Source organism: Eubalaena glacialis, chromosome 7 (genome assembly GCF_028564815.1).
Source record: "Eubalaena glacialis isolate mEubGla1 chromosome 7, mEubGla1.1.hap2.+ XY, whole genome shotgun sequence".
NCBI lineage: Eukaryota > Metazoa > Chordata > Mammalia > Artiodactyla > Balaenidae > Eubalaena > Eubalaena glacialis.
Window position 1 is genome coordinate 112,401,520 of NC_083722.1, and position 15,942 is coordinate 112,417,461.

Sequence of the window (15,942 nt, forward strand, 5' to 3'; positions counted from 1 at the left end):
CAGGGAATGGGTTCACCTCGGCATCCCCAGGCCAGCAGGACCCTGGGGCCCAGGGCCCAACAGACAGGAAGTCCTGCACAGGGACCCCTGCCCAGGACCAAGGGGAGGGGGCCCCTGGCCCTGGAGGCCCCAGCCCTAGGCTGGGCCAGCTGGCTGACCCATACCCATCACCGCGAAGCCCTGGCCAACGGCTGCAGGCAGGCAGCTGACGGCCCGGCCAGGTCAGCTGTCTGTCCAGCCCAGAGCCAACAAAGGGTCCATTCTCTGGGCCGAGGGCGGGTGTGGGCACCAGGGAGGATGTCTGGGCCGTCCAGGCTGCATGCCAAGGCCGGCACGCGCCCTAGCCCCCGGAGGCAGGGGGCTGCCCAGCTTGGCCCCTTCCGGGAAGGGCAAGTTCCCTGTCCTGCCCACCCCAAGACAGCAGCCCCCGTGTCTATCTGCAAAGTGGGGCTGCCCTGGCTGAGCAAGACTCCTGGTCTCCAGACGGGGATGGGGGTGGGGAGTAGGACAGGCCCTTGGGTAGGGGAACAGGCAGAGAACAGGCAGCGGCCAGCAGGCCACCACGGTGCTGGGACTTCACAGGCACCCCCTCCTCCTGTAGATGCAGCGGCCAAACCTGTTCTCAGCCCCCAGGAGGCAGGGTGGTCCAGGGAGGGGCTACCAGGGACGGGAGCCCCTGCCACCCCCTCCTTCCCGGACAGGGCTGAGGCCCCCCGATGGGCCCAGCTCCCAGACCCCTCCCCACCCCCTCACAGGCCACCACAGCATCCCCCCTTCTCTGACTGGGGGCAGGTTCCAGGCCCCTTCCTGGGTCCGTTCTCAGAAAGGCCAGGAGGAACTTGATACTGGAAAAGCAATTAGCAATTTCCTCTTGGCAGTAATTAGGTAATTAAAACATGATTTGCAGGAGGCCTGATGGTTGTAATTGGGCCAGATACACCTGGTAAGGTTGGGGCATGGGGGCCCAGGAATCTCATCTTTCCTATTCTCAAGCCTCAACACGCAGACAAGAGAGCAGGGACCAACCAACGCAAGCAGTGGTCCTCCCTGACCCTGTTTCCTCATTTGCCCACAGACACCCCACTCACAGAACTGTGAGAATTAAGAAACTCACAGCTCCTAAAAGCGGAGAGGCCAGCCTAATCGGGAGCTGCTTGGAGGTGGGCCCCCAAGGCTGAGCCCTGCCAGGGGGAGGAGGTGACAGCTGTCCTGGGGAATCTGTCCCACTGCTTATGGAGGCTGCAGAAAGTTGGGCCAGGAGGCAGCTGCGATCGTACAGCCTTCCATCACACGGCAGTGACACGGCCAGGGTGCCGCCGGGGCTTGAGACTCAAGTGGCGCCAAGGCCGGCCACGGATGCCGCAGCAGGCAGCAGTGACCACCCGGCCAGATGTCCCTGCCTCAAACCCAAGACCCACCTACCCACTCTACCCCCTCTGCACCAGCAGCTGACGCAGCCCCTCCACTTTCCCCAAACCACCACTGCCCTCCAGCTCCGTCCCCAGGCCTGAGCTCTGCAGCCTCTGATGACCACTGCAGGGTCACCAGTGATGTGTCCACCACACACAGAATAAGCCCCCAACCCCCTCCAGCACTGCCCTGTCCCCAGCAGTGCTAGGGCACCTCTGAGCTGTGCCCTATTGTTCCCACCCCCCCAGAACGCCCTTCCCGCGCACTCCACAGCTCCTTGGCCTATTCCGGCCTCCGTACCCATCTCCTGGGCTGCCAGGGGCTCCCACTCCCCACCGCAGATGGGTCCTGGAGGGCAGAGCCCTGTCTGCCCAGGGGGCAGGGCTCCTGCACTTTGTGGGCGGTAACCTTGGGCCCTGTGAGGCCACCCCCACCAGGCTGGCCCTGAGCCTGGGCACTCGGGGGACCGGGCACAGGAAGGCCACTGCCGGCCTGCACCCGAGGACATCATTCTTTCCAAAGGTGTCCCGGTGCTGACGCTGGACCTAAGCCTGACCAGCCAGACCCCGCAGGGAGGTGGACCTGGGGCAAGACCCCTGTGGGCAACCCCGCTGGCCGCCACTGCATGTGCCCTGGTGCAACACTGGCTCTGGGGTGAGGGCTGAGGTGGGTCGCACAGACCCACAGGGTGACCAGCAGGTCCCTGTGCCTGCTGGCTCAGCCCGCCGCAGCCAGCCACCCTTGAGAGCCAGAGAGATGACATCACGTCCCCCAGGACACAGCAACATCCAGGGCACCGTGCGACGCCACCCGCAGGTTCCGGGAACCCCCGCCCTGGGTGGGCAGGGGCAGTGCACCCACGGGGCCCCACGGGCACAGCAGCTGAGAAACGCAGGAAGCAGGCGGCTGAAGCCCCTCCACTCCCCACCGACAACTCCTCGGGCAGGGAGCACCGCAGGGACCCAAACAGCGTCCACGAGCAGGGCTGCGTGATGACCGCTGACCCACCCCCGCCGGGTGCTGGAAACGGCAACACAGACAGAAACAACGTCACGTCCACCCAGAAGGAGGGGACGTCGTCAAGAGTGTCTGGAGCACAGGACGCCCCCACGGCACAGGACTGACCGCACAGCACAGGTGAGTCTCGCAGGGTGCTGAGCGGAGGAAGACGGACGACGTGCCGGGGGACTCGGGCCACAGCCAGGCCCAGGGACGGATGGTCAGGCCCTGAGGGGACCCACGGGAAGGGCAGTGCCCGAGTAGGCGCCCGCCGGGCTCTCCTGTGACACTTCCCGGGCCGGGCGCTTTCCTGAGGGTGAGTAACCTTCAGAGTGGATGCCAGTGACAGGCCAGTCTCACGCAGGACACTGGATACCACCCTGCCCCCACCCCCAGAGGCCACGTGCACACGCTCGGGGCTTGAGTCTCAGCACCGCGACACACAGGCCACTGGAGGGCAAGCTGCTAGAAATCAACGCTTCTTCCAGACACACGAGACAAGCCCCACAGGGGTGCAGGCAGCAGGCCGGGGGTGGGGCCCAGCCAGGCCCCGCCAGCATCTCTCAAGAGGTCAGCGTCCCCAGCACCACGGGGCCTCCCCCACCCACCTCCCGCACAGGCCTGGGCTTTGGGGAGCAGGGGTCTCCACTGATGCACCAAGCAGGAGCAGGGACTCTGCGGACAGGCCACCCTGACCGCCCTGATGCAGAGACCTACCCACAGCCACTCGACTTTCAGGGCCTCTGAGTTTCAGAATCCTGGGGAGGGCGGGGGGGGGGGCCGTGAAGGGAGGGGCTGCCATCTTTCAGAGGCAGCTTCTAGAGACCAAGATCTCTGGAGGGTAAGGGACGTTCCCCTCCCGGCAACCCAGGCCCAGAGCGCTGCACTCGGCAGGCACGCGGAGCACTGGTGCCCGAGGGGACGGTGGCCAGGCCACCCCAGGCCTGCTCTGGGGACAGAGCACTGAGACCGCAGCCCATGGTCTCTCCTCCCTACGGGATCACCGCACAGGCAGCAGTGTGAACCCACTGGTGGGCCCAGCCTGGGAGTCCAGCTGCGGTGCCCCGGGGCCCACCCCGAGGCCCGGCGCCCCGTGGGCCCGCGATGCACCCCCGCCGCTCAGGCTGGCCCACGATGCTTTCTTAAGATGTAGATTAGCTGCCAACACTTGGCAATCAAGAAACATCACACAAAACACAGATTTTCAGGTTCTCTCGAAAAACCGGCTACTCAGGGGGACGGGGCCGTGTTCCTGCCTGGTACGGCCACCAAGCGGCAGGGCCAGCTGTATCCCCAGCGCAGTCCGGCCCTGCAGCAGTGGCAGGACAACTGCCCTCACCAGGCCCATGCCGCCAGCTGGGGAATGGCAGGGCAGGCACCCCTGGCAGGAGCCCACAGCCTGTGCTCCAACCCCCCACTCCCCCGCAGGCACCCAAGGACCCGGAGGCCACTGGGCAGGGGAGGCGCAGGAGGGGACAGGCAGGGCGGAGGTCTGGGGGTGTCAGCACAGGAGGATGACGGCCTCTGTTGGGGTCGGAGGGGCAGGTGGCGGGCAGGGCCTCTGGGGAGGGGCAGCGGACTCAGGGGGCACCCCAGCCAGCCCTCAGCAGCTCAAGTTGGCAGCTCTTAAATTAATCAGCTACAATTTTACACAACACCGTTCGGAGATGGCGCAGAGCCAGCCACGTCCCTAGGGCTGCCCAGTCGCTTTTTAAAGCCCGGGAAAGACCGGACGTGGGGAGGATGGGGTGTGTCAGCGCAGAGGGCCTGTCCCTGGGCCAAAGGTGCGGGCGAGCCCTCAGGCCCAGGCTCCCGCTCGGGGCAGACAGAGGACACGAGACAGGGAGCCAGGGCTCACAGCTCACGTGGTGGGGCCAGGCCCGGGCAGGAAGGGCCTGGATTTAAACCCCGGAGACAGAGCCGAGGGCCCAGCCCGCCCCAGGCCCGGAGGAGACAGCCAGGCAGGCCAGCAGGGAGGGGGCACCGTGCCGGCTGGAGCGCCCCCTGCCTTGGCTCCGGCCCCTGGACCACGGCCACACCCACCCCCAGGCTGGGTCAGGATGACACGAGAGGGACGAGGCAGGGGCGGGAATTCTGCTGCCGAAGGCCAGGCCCGGCCGGGGAGACGTGGGCGCCAGCAGGGAGCAGCGTCCTTCACGCGGGCCAAGGCCAGAGGCCTTGCCTGGGGACCTCAGGAGGTCCAGGAACCGGCGGGCCGAGGGGACGGGAGCCCAGGCCTAGGGGCAGGGAGGGGACACCCCTCCCCCCGGCCCTCACACTGCCCCAGGCCCCAGAGCGGGACAGGGAGGCCCAGAGAGAAGAGGGCTGGGCCACCCACGAGACCTGGTGCCCGGGCCGCAGACCGTCCCCCGCCCCACGGGGCAGGGGCGCGCAGCGAGGAGGGGTGCGGGGGGCCGGTCTGGGGGCGAGGGGGCAGAGCCTCAAGCCAGCACAGCCCCTGGGTGTGGCTGACGCCACACACCCGAAAAAGGGTGCCGTCCACTCACGCGGTGTGTGGTGCCCAGCTGGATGCACCGCGGTGGATGGTGCCCTGGTAGGCAGGTGCGGGAGAGGCGCAGAGGGACGAGGGGACCTCAGCTGTGGCTTCCTCACTCCCGAAGCAGCCTCTTCTCACAGGAGGGCCCAGGCCACCCCCGTGGTCCACTCTCGGGGCCTCAGTTTCCCCTCGGTGGGACCGGGGCAGGGAGCGAGACCGGCAGGCGGCAGAGGGAGGCTGCGCTGGACTGATGCCTTCCCCGGCCTCATGGGGTGGCTGGCTACCGTGGGACAAGACGGTGCCCGGCCCGCTGCCCGCCAGCCCGCCAGCCCACCAGCCATCGGGAGGGCCCCTCCCAGCCCCTGGAGCCCGACCTTTGGCTAGGTGACAGGCTCTGGGGCCTCGCAGGAAGGTCTCCAAGTGCTTCACCCGCAGCCAAACCCCACGGGGGCTCTTGCCGCAGTGGGGCAGGCCCCGCCAGGCACAGCCCACCAGCGCACACCCACGGGGGTCCACGGCCTCTCTCCTCTGCTCCCCCAGCCCTGGGGCAGCAGCAGCGAGCTGTGAGCTGGGTGAGGCCCCACCCCTAGCAAGGGAGAGTGCCCTTCACCCAGGGCACAGGCAGGATCCGACACCAGGGCCAGGACTGGGGGCACAGGGGCTGGCCCGGAGGGTGGCAGGGGCCCGAGCTGGGCTGCCACCACCCCAGAGGCCCCCAAGCGCTGTGAGCAGAACTCCGCGGCACCCGGCCCGGGGGGCCCTCGGTCAGCACGGCCCCCACTGCCCAAAACCCTTGCTTCAGGCTTATTTCACAGGTGGGAAAGCTGAGACTGGGGGCAGGGCCCTTCCCAGAGGCCACAGAGCCAGCCGGCGGTGGGACGTGATTCCCAAGGCACCCAGCATGGCAGGGACAGGAGACACCCCGCCCCGCACGCTCTGGGAACAGGCAAGGCTCTCGCTGGCCCCGGGGCCAGGCCCCACCCCCGGGCGCAAGCCGGCTGGGGAGCTGTGTCAGCAGTGACCTCGGCACGGCTGTTATTTCATGCACCGGGCCCCGCCCCTGCGCTGATCCTCGGGGCTCCCAGGCACCCCCACCCCGCTGTGTCCCAGGAACTTCCTCCACAGCAGGCCGGCCCTCCCCTGGCCTGGTCCCTACCCACCCACCAGGTCGCGGCTGAGCCTCGGGGGGCTGCTGCCCCAGGAAGCCCGCCCCTGCCCAGCTCAGCACCGGCTCCGCTCAGCCCAGCACCTGCCGGCGGGGACGGAGACCTGGAAGCACGGGACCGGCCCCGCCCCAGGGGCCCACGGAGGGGCCCAGGAGCTGACCTCCACTCCAGAGCACCCCAACAGTGGCGCTACAGCGGGGGCAGGGCGCCCCCCTTGCCCTGCCCTCGGCCTTGCCATCTCCCTGCAGGATGGGGCCTCCCTCCAGGGCAGAGTGCTGCCTCAGCAGACACCGGATCCCGGGAGGGGAGGGGGCCCCACAGGCCTGCCCCGCCCCCGCCGCCCACACCCGTGGGGAGCAGGGCCAGCAGCTCCGGCGTCACCAGGCCCCGATGCCCAGCCAGGGCCTCGGGCCGGACGCGGAAGCAGCCCACAGGGAGAGCGAGGGGACGGAGGCGGGCGCTCAGGCCCAGCCCCTGAGCCCCTGGAGGTCACCGGGCCTGGCACGGGGGAGCCCCCGCCCCGTCCACCGGCGCACAGAGCGAGGCAGCTCGCGCTCTGCCGGCCCAGGCTGACCTTGCGGATGCGGCCGCTGCGTGTGCCCACAAACACCACGGTGCGGCCCCGGTAGTCGTAGGCGGCCACAGCAGTCAGACCGTCGTCCTTGTCCACGAACAGGGGCGTCCCCTCGATGGTGACCGTGCCGCCCAGCGGCTGGTTGAAGTCCTGCCCACAGAAGTCGTCGTCGATCTGGAGAGGCTGCGGGAGCGGGGGAGGGTCGGGGGTGAGGCCAGGCGCCTTGGGCCCTGGGGGGCGGCACGGCCAGCACCAGCCAGCTCCCCTCACCAGGCTGGGGCGGGGTCTCAGGGGCCGCTCTCCAAGGCCTGCACAGGCCACACGTGGGGCAGCGGCCTGGGGGCAGCCTGTACAGACCTGGGGGGGGAGGTCAGGGATTCCTGGACCCACTTGACAGATGGGGAAACTGAGGCCCTGGAAGCTGCTCGAGGCCCAGGAGCAGGCGCCAGGGGTGGGCACCTCTCACACCCACCAGGCACAGGCCCTGCATCCACCGCTGAGGGGGGAGCAGGCAAGAGGCAGCCTTGGGTGTGGGCAGGGAGGGGCCGGGCCTGCTGCACAGCGAGGCCGCACAGGCGGTGGCCAGGGACCGGTGGGGCACTAGGACGGCTTATTCAAGACAGGACGCAGCGTTACACCTAAAAGGCAAAGGGAGGGGCCGGCTGAGAGGAGACGGCTACAGTCAGAGAGGAAACAATCGATAGCGTGAGGTTCCGGAGAAGGGCCTGGGAGGGCAGGGCGGACGCCGGGGGCGGGGGGAGGGGGTCTGGGCGTCTCCCCTGCAGCAGGCTGGGGGTCTGAGGTTTGCAACGCGCGAGATCACCGATGCAGAAGGAGCACGGGAGGTGGGGTCAGGGCTGGGCCAGGGGAAGAGGGGCCAGTGGAGATGCCAGGGGCAGTGGGGACCATGCCCAGGCAGGGGGGACCAGCCGTGGCACAGGGCGTGCAGAGCACACAGCGATCTCGGCAAGCGCTGGCCCTCCGAGCCTCGGTCTCTCCACCTGTACGATGGAGACCAAATGCCTTCCTCGAGAGGCCGAGGGGAGGATGGGCAATGCATCAGCCTTGTGCACCTGAGGCCGAGGTCTGGAGGGCAGCCCTGCCACGATGGGGCCCCGCCACACACAGCAACAGATGTGAGAAAGAAGGGCCACCCCACCCTGCTCTGAAGACAAACCAGGACGGAAATGGGAAAACTGAGGCCTGAGAAAGGCCGGGCTTTCCCTAGGCCACAAGCAAGTCCCGGGCAGCAGCGTCAGAGAGGCTAAGGCCTGGCACTGGAGGTCCTGGAGGTCCTCGACCCAGTGACCCTGAACAAGTCCTTTACCCTCTCTGAGCCTGGGGTCTTACTCAGAGAAACAACGGGTTCTACTGCCTGGGGGTGTGCAAAAGACACTCCCCAAAAAGCAGCTGGCCCCTAGAGGACCCCGTCAGGGCCCAGAGATGGGGTTGCCGGCTACTGAGCACCCAGCTCCCGGGCATTCAGGCCGCTCCCAGGTCAAATGCATGGCCAGGCGCCCAGGGCAAGAATCAGAAGAACCTATCAACAGGACACAGAGAAAAGGAAGATGGTGTCTGGTGTCCACCTGACCCTGGTCTGGCCCCAGCTCGCCCCTTACTGGCCGTGTATCCTGGGCAAGTCACCCCACCCCTGGGCAACCTTGTCTCTGAAATGGAGACAAGATGGGGCCCGCAAGCACCCAGAACAGCACCAGGCGCGTGGTCAGAGGGGCTCCGTCCAATGGCCGCGGGGGCTCATGGACTCATGGACACGGTCATGTCACCCCGTCTTCCAATGGGCAGGACAGCTGCAGCCCAGGTGCAGCCCCGACCCTGGGAGACGGGCCAACAGCGGCCCCCAGCACAGAGTGAGCGCCACGCGACAAGCGTCGGCGCCTCGTTCCGGGACGGCAGGATGCTCACCGAGTTGATGCAGCCCAGCTCCTTGTTGAGCAGCCAGGGCAGCGAGAGCTTGCCCTCGCCGCGGTAGCAGGACTGGATGCGCTCCTTGATCTTTTCCTTGATGGCCCTGAGCGTGAAGAGGCACAGCACTGACTCCCGGGGCGGCTTCACGCGGTTCTTCTGGCCCTGGGCGAACACGGTGAACAGCACCTCCTCGTCCTCGGCCAGGCCCAGCTGGCGGGCCAGGGCGCGGCCAGGCCGACTCAGGTAGGCGTCCTGCACCAGGCGGTACTCCACGCCCGCCTGCTCGCAGCCGATGGGGAACTCGACGTAGGAGTAGAACTTGGGGTCGTCCACGCACAGCCGCACGATCTTGGACGTGAAGAAGTGCTCGCCGGCGGCGTCGGGCGAGGTCAGCTGCGTGTCCAGCTGCAGGGTGAGGTAGTAGACGAAATGCTCGCTGCGGAAGCTGTACACGTAGTAGATGTCGAAGGCCGGGAACTTGGACAGCGTGTCCGAGGGGATCTTCAGCTGCGAGGACACGAACTCGTCCTGGTACACGAAACCGAACATCTCGGCATCCTCCTCGTTGGCCATGAGCCGGCGGCTGGACAGCGTGGGGAAGTACTCGGATTTGCCGTCGATGGGCGTGCCCACGAAGAGCTTGGCCTGCGCCTGGCCGGGAGGCCCGGCGATCAGCACGCCCGCCATGCTGCCCGCCTCGCGCACGCCCGACAGGTAGTGCTCCTTGCGGTGGTGGGGCTCGCCCAGCTTGAAGAGGTCGTCCAGCCGCAGGAACTGGCAGATGCCCTGCGAGGCGCTGCCACAGGCCAGCAGGCGGTTGGCGGCCTGGTCCAGGAGCAGCAGCTTATTGACGTTGTCGGTGCTGCCCAAGCCGTGCGGGCAGGACTGCACGCTGGGCGGCGGGTAGCACTTCTCATTGTCCTCCACGGGGCCCGTCACGTGCGCCCGCAGCAGTGTCAGGTTCCCCGACAGCTTGTAGATGCGGTTCACGGCGCCCACGTACACCTCGCCCGTCTGCTCGTGGACCACCAGGTGGGTGAGGGCCCAGTCACTGGCCGTGAAGGTGCGGAAAGGGGGCTGTGGACCCCCACCCGCCCGGGGCGCGGCCCCCAGCAGCAGCAGCAGCAAAAGCAGTGGCGGCAGCAGCGCCCGCGGGCTCAGATGTGGCAGCAGCATGACGGGCTGCGGCCTCGGGCTGCGGCGCTCAGGTCCTGCAGGGATGCGCATCACGGGGCCGGGAGCCTCAGCCCTGTGGGGAGAACGGGGGACAAAGTGTGTGAGTGCTAGCAGCCCTCACGTGCCCACACACACACACGTGCCGTCACCGAGCTCCACACGCCCGTCCTCCCCTGGGACGTCCCACTTCTGGGGCGTGACCTAACTCACCAGGAAAAGCCCGAGGTGCAGGAAGCGCACCTCCCCACCTGGAACCCTGCAAGCAGCTAAACCAAGCCTAGGACCTGCGGGCAGCACGGGCCACACACGCTCCATCGCTGCCTGGGCCACCGTGGCCGGGTGGAGGAGAAAAATGAACCCAGAAAAAGAAAGCCGGTGACAAGGGTTCAGGGTCTAGATCGGGAGCCCCACCGACACCCAAACCTGGAGGCCATCACCCTCTGACTCAAGCCTCCCCATGCCCTAGGGAGCAAGACCCCCAGCCCCAAGCTCCCAAGGCAGGTGACCACCTCTCTGCCCGAGGCCTTGGGCAGTCCTACTCTCAGGGAGACAAGGAAGCTCGGGCGGGGCCGGCAGAAGGCGGGCCAGTCACACTGACCCGAGGGCCGCTCCCTGCTGACCCTGGCCCAGCCCCCAGCCCTGCACCTCCCACCCATCATCCCCACCCCCAGCCCACCGGTGCCCCCGCCCCGAGCGTGAGGCCCCCGAATCCTGCCCTGGCCCCACTTCCTCTCGGAAAGTCTCAGCTCCCCGCAGCCCGGAAGTTGGCAGTCGGGCACCAGGTTAAACCTAGACCCTGTTGCTTTGCAGCCACGTGGCCCCGGTGGGGTCACTCCTCTTTGCCAGCCTCGGTCTCCCCATCCGTGCAATGGTCATGACAACAGCTCGTCTCCCGGATGAGGCGGGGTGCCCTCTCAGGGCCAGCAGGGGTCCCGCCCTGGCTCTGCTGGTCACGCCCCCAGACGTGCTTGCTGGGGCCTCACCCCACTCCTGGATGGAAACTGACCACAGCAACGCCGGGTCCCCACTGCAGGCAGGCACTGAGGCATGCTGCACACACTCTTTGCCCCCAGACAACGCCTCTCGTTTTACAGGTGGGGAAGCCGAGGCCCAAAGGATAGGTGCCTTCTGCCAAGTCGAGGCTGGGAACTGGCCCCAGGGCCTGTGGGTCTCTGGGCCCCCACGTCTGCCCCTGCAGCACAGGGTTCCTCTGGCCTCCTGCCCCTCTCCCGGGGTGCTCTTCCCTCTCTGCCCACAGCCCCCCGACCTGCTGGCCGAAGGCAGCAGCCGCTCCCTCTCAGTCACCCCGTTTAATTTGTGGCATGGCGCTTGCTAACGGTTTTGTTACGTATTGTTCCCAGATGCTCTCCCCACCAGAGTGGTGGTTCCGCGAGAGCAGGGCCTGGCTCTGTGGTTTCCCACTGAACCCCCGAGGCCGGCCCAGGACCCAGCACTTGTGAATGAAAGAGTGAATGACTGGGTCCTGCAGAGTAGGACCTGCTCCCTCCCTGTGTCCTCACTCCCCACTCACCCTCTGCCACTGAAAACCCACACCTCTGCTCAGGTGGTAGGGAGGGGGGATGCTGAGGCTTAGGAAATGAGGGCCTTCGGCCAGGATCCCGCAGTAAGGGGACAGGGCTGTGCTGCCTGCAGGGCCCCCCCAGCAGGCTGTCAGCTGCCTTCCTGCAGATCTCCGCCCAGACACCCCAGGAACTATGGCCGCCAGGGACCTGGCAGGCAGCCCCTGCCCCCAGCTCAGGAGCCCAGGGCAGACCTGGAGCCGGAGAAGGGGCTCCTCGGGGTGGCGGCGGGGCCTGGGCTGAGAGCCTGGGAACTCCAAAGAAAACATGAATCACTCACCGTTTATCAGTTCAAAGAAGGCCTGCAATTACCAGGAACTGGGCTCTCTCCCCTTCTGGGATAATTATACACGTCTTAACTCAATTACAGACCCTACTTTTTATATTAAACAGGAGAAACCCAGCTGAAGAAGCACCATCCAAACTCCAGCCTGGCCGGGGGCCTGCTGCCCCTCCCCCAACAGAGCTGCCCGAAAGGACCAGCCAGGGGCATGGGGCTGCAGCCAGGAAAGGGGGACCCAGGCCTGGGGCTGAGTTCTCGTGACCACCACCTCACAGGGGCCACTGAAGACTCTGGGTGACTTCCCCTACCTGAGAGGAACGGGGCCCGTGGCTCAGATACACCCAAGGTCACCCAGCTAGTTCTGAACACTCCTACAGAGACCTGGACTCCCACAGGCCTCTGGTCTGCCCAGGAGAAAATGCATTCATTCCATGCTGGGCGGGGGGAGGGGAGCACCAACAGATGCACGCTCCGGGCTGGGGGGTGGGGGTAGAGCAGCCCCAGCGCTGGCGTCTGGGGAGGCCCTTCCACCTGCTCTAGAAGGACCAGGCCCCAGAGCTGGGGGGGAGGGGCATCCTGGGCACAGAGGAGCCAGAGCAGAGGCCGGGGGTGGAACCCGCTGGACCACGCAGAGGGTACTGAGAGTGACTGCAGCGCCCGGCACAGGAAGCGGGCTGGGCCTGGCCGATCAGAACCAGACCGGGAAGGAGAAGCGGCCTGGTGCTGGGTGTGCCGACTGGAGGTGAGCAGGGCAGGGAGAGGCCAGATGGGCCGGCACAGTGGCCGCCACTCCGGCACAGGACAGGCTCAGCTGTCCAGCAGAGCGTGGAGCGAGCGTCATGCCCTGCTCTCTCCCGGGCCCAGCGGCCACCACCACTCCTCGCCCTGAGAAACAAAGGCCCTCAGAGGCCTCTTCACGGAGGGGCGGCCCCAATCTTGCGTCCCCCCCCCCACCACCGGATCTGGATTCTTCTGGGGCACGGACAGGTTGAGGTGTGGGGTACGGAGAAGACAAGGCTCTCCTACCCAAAGGTACCTTGTCAGCAACTGGGACCAAGAGCTGCCCCGTCACCCCACCTCCCCCGGCAGAGGCCCCGGGAGGTGGTCCCCAGCCGCCTGCTCCGCTCCAGGTCTGTCCTATGGGACCAGGATCCAGGGCCACTGGAGTCCTGCTCCTCAGAAAAAGTGCCTGCCCTCGGGCTTCCCTGAGGGTCCTCTCCTCCTGACCCCATACTCCAGACACAGGGACCTTCGGGGGTGCGGGGGAGCTTAAAACACACAAGCCACGACCAGGAGCCAGCAAAGAGCTGTCTGCTTTGTCCAGAGCCCTCATCCGCTCCCACCCCCCAGCACACACCTCAGCCACACCGGGGCGGGCCAGGCCTCGGCTGAGCTGTCTCCCCTGCCTGAAATGCCCTTCTGGGGCCTCCAGGGCCCCCTCCCAGACCCACTTGCTGCCCGGCTCTGAAGGGAATCACTGGCTTCCAAGTCCGCCTCTGGCACAGGACCGGGCAAGCTCTGGGCTGCCTAGCGCAGCACCTGGTCTCTCCTGCACACCCCAAACCAGCAGGGCGCCAGGGGACCTGCCTGGGGTGAGCTCCCGAGGGCCCAGGGCCTCCCGAGGGCTGGAGGAGCAAAGGCTGAGCCCACCCCCGCGCAGACCCAGAGAACCGGCCTCAGCTCGGAAGGAGGTGGAGCAGCGCGGACGGCCGCGCTGCCAGAGCCCAGGCTCTCGGGCAGAGGCTTGGTCCACGTCCCCCAACACACACCCCTCTTTCTTTCAAGGGGCGTGGCCCCAGCACCCCACAGATGAGCCAAGGGCAGCTCCCGGCTCTAGGCGGCCACCGGAGCCCCTCTCGCCCCCTTCCCGGGATCCCCTAGGGTCTCGGAACGGGCGGGGGTCCCCGAAGCCGCAATCCCCTCTCCGAAGCCGCTCGATCGCGCCCCGTCGCCGCCAGCCCCGCCGCCCACCAGGCCCGGGGCCGCGCAGCAGCCCTCGGAGTGGCCGCGGGAAGCGGCTGACCCTGGAGAGGCCCCGCGCGGGGCGGCGAGGAGGCCGGGCGCGCGGCTGGCGCACCGCCCCTCCCAGCCGGCGCGGGCCTGCGGGCCTGGGCGGACCGGCGCCCACTCCGGCCGCGCGGGCCTGCCGGCGCCGGAGATCCAGCGCACTCCGTCGGCCCGGTCCGGCCGCAGAGCCCTCCCGGCGGCGCCGCCGCGAACTTTCTCCCCGCCCGGCCCGGAGGAGGCGGCGCGGCCCCGCGAGCGCGGCGGGCAGTGTCCCATCCCGGCCGGGCGGGGACGCGCGGGCTCGGCGCCGCGGCCGCGCCCGGACACGCGTGAACCGGGCCGGAGACGCAGGGACAAGCGGGGCGCGGACACGCGCGCCACCGCCCCCCGCGCGACCCCCCGCCCGCCCGCCCGCAACCCCGCGGAGGCCGCCCCGCGCCCGGACCCGGGCCCGAGGCCGCCCCGTGCCCAGACCACCGTGGGACCCCAGCCGGACCCCCGCCCGCCCCGCCGCGGGGAAAGTTGCACCCCTACTCACGGGCTGCCCCGGGGCGCGCCCGCCGCCGGCCATCGCCGCCTGCCGCCCGCACCGCCGTCCGCCCCGCCCCGCCGCGGGGCCGCCGAAGCCTCGCAGGCCACCCAGGCCGAGGCCGCCGCGCCCGGGATCCACTGCGTGGCCGCCGCCGCTGCCCAGCATGAATGGGGCGCCAGCCGCGCGGATGCGGACCGGCCTCGCTCTCACCGCCCGCGGAGCGTCGCGCGCATGCGCCGCCCGGGCGGGCCGGGCCTGGGCGGAGTCTGTGCGGGGGCGGGGCCTGCGCGGGGCGGGGCTCTCGGCGGCCTCCAGGGGGCGCTCGATCCCCGCCGCCCGTCCTAGCCCATCGCTTGCTTCAAAGGGCAACGCCGCCGCCAGGAGCTGACGGAACCTGGTCCCGATGCGGCCGAGAACGGCGGTCACGGCTCGGGGTCCTCAGGGGGCGGCGGGGCGTGGGGCGCGCGGTCCGGGACGAGGCCGGCGGGCTGGGCGCGGGGCCGGGCGGCGGTGGGACGCGGGGCGGAGAGTGGGTCCGGGGGGCGCGGGTCCGAGCTCGCCGGGCGGCGGGGCAGACGCGGTCCCCGTGGCCGCGCTCCCGCAGCGGTCCACGCGCCCCAGAGCCGCCCGAAGGTGAGGCCGCAGGGGCACCTGGCCGAGGGGAGGCGAGGCGGCCGGAGCCATAGAAACAACCAAAGGGCCGGGGGCCCGTGCGGGAGGACGAGCTGGGGCGCAGCGAGGGCCGCGGTGGGCGGGCGGCCGCGAGCCGGGAGGTCACCCCTTAGGAGGGGGACCCCCGCAGGCCCGGGTGAGCCCCCGCCCCTCCCCGCTTCACGCAGCCGCGTCCCGGTTTCTGAGCTGGTCGTTCTCCATTTCCTGTGGGTCCGGCGTGGCTGGCTTGTCGGGACGTCGCGCTCGTCGCCCGCTGTGCTCATCGGGGGACGTGGGGACGCGGGGACGCGGCCGAGTGGCCGACAGGCAGGCGGGCCGTTCGCTCTGCTCTGCGGCGTCCCCCGAAGGTGCGCGGATCCCAGCGTGGCTGGTTAAGCACAGCAGTCCCACCTGTTCTCAGAGCCGCCGCTGGGCCCCCGAACCCGCCAGCTCCAGCCCCGTGGGGTCTCTCTGAAACATTGCAGATTACTCCACTTCCCTCCACCCCCTGCTCCTGCCCCTCACCTGTGGTCCGCTCCCCAGAGGAGACCTGATTAGGTAACGCTCAGCACCACGCAGGACTGTCAATCCGGGTGGGCCCCGTAAAGGCACTCCAGACAGTAGAGCAGATTGTCTTCATGACCGTGGGCCAGGGAAGGAGTTCTTCAACCCCAAATCGAAAATGAAGGAGAATACGCGTCAGTTTGACTACCTTAATATTGGTTATTTTCGTTCATTAAAAGTTAGGAAAGGAAATATCAAGATAAGTCAGGACTTAGGAAAACACATCTGCAACACACGTACACTTGACAAAAGCTGCGTATCCAGGATTTAGGAGAAATTCCCAAGAATCGACAAGGAAAGCCCACAGTCCAACAGGGACACAGGGCTGAGACCCCCAGCACGCAGTTTGTTGGAGCAAAGATGGCAAATTGTTGCTCCTAAAAGCCCTGCACAGTGCGTCCCTGCCCCTGAGGAGGCCGGCCGGGTGCAGATGGAGGGGGGAGCACAGCGGGGGCTCATGGAGGGTGGGGACTGCAGCTCAGGCGACCCCCCATCCCACCTCACAAGGAGGGAAATGAGTCAGCGGGCTCTGGGCTCTTCCTCCTTGGGTTTCCTGTGTGGGTTTCGCTTCTGTCAC

The 15,942-nt window shown here is 68.2% G+C and overlaps 1 protein-coding gene across 2 annotated transcripts in view; it reads right to left on the reverse strand.

The window, feature by feature from the left end:
• Window positions 1-14,234, reverse strand: part of PLXNA1 (plexin A1) — a 46,615-nt gene extending 32,381 nt beyond the window's left edge. For both annotated transcript variants that reach the window (XM_061197371.1, XM_061197370.1), the window contains exons 1-3: window positions 14,157-14,234; window positions 8,570-9,821; window positions 6,647-6,829 (exon numbers count right to left, since the gene is read on the reverse strand). In XM_061197371.1, coding sequence (XP_061053354.1) covers window positions 6,647-6,829; window positions 8,570-9,799 — 1,413 coding nt within the window. In that variant the 5' untranslated portion in view covers window positions 9,800-9,821; window positions 14,157-14,234. The remainder of the gene's footprint in view (window positions 1-6,646; window positions 6,830-8,569; window positions 9,822-14,156) is intronic.
• Between the last annotated feature and the right edge of the window lie 1,708 nt (window positions 14,235-15,942).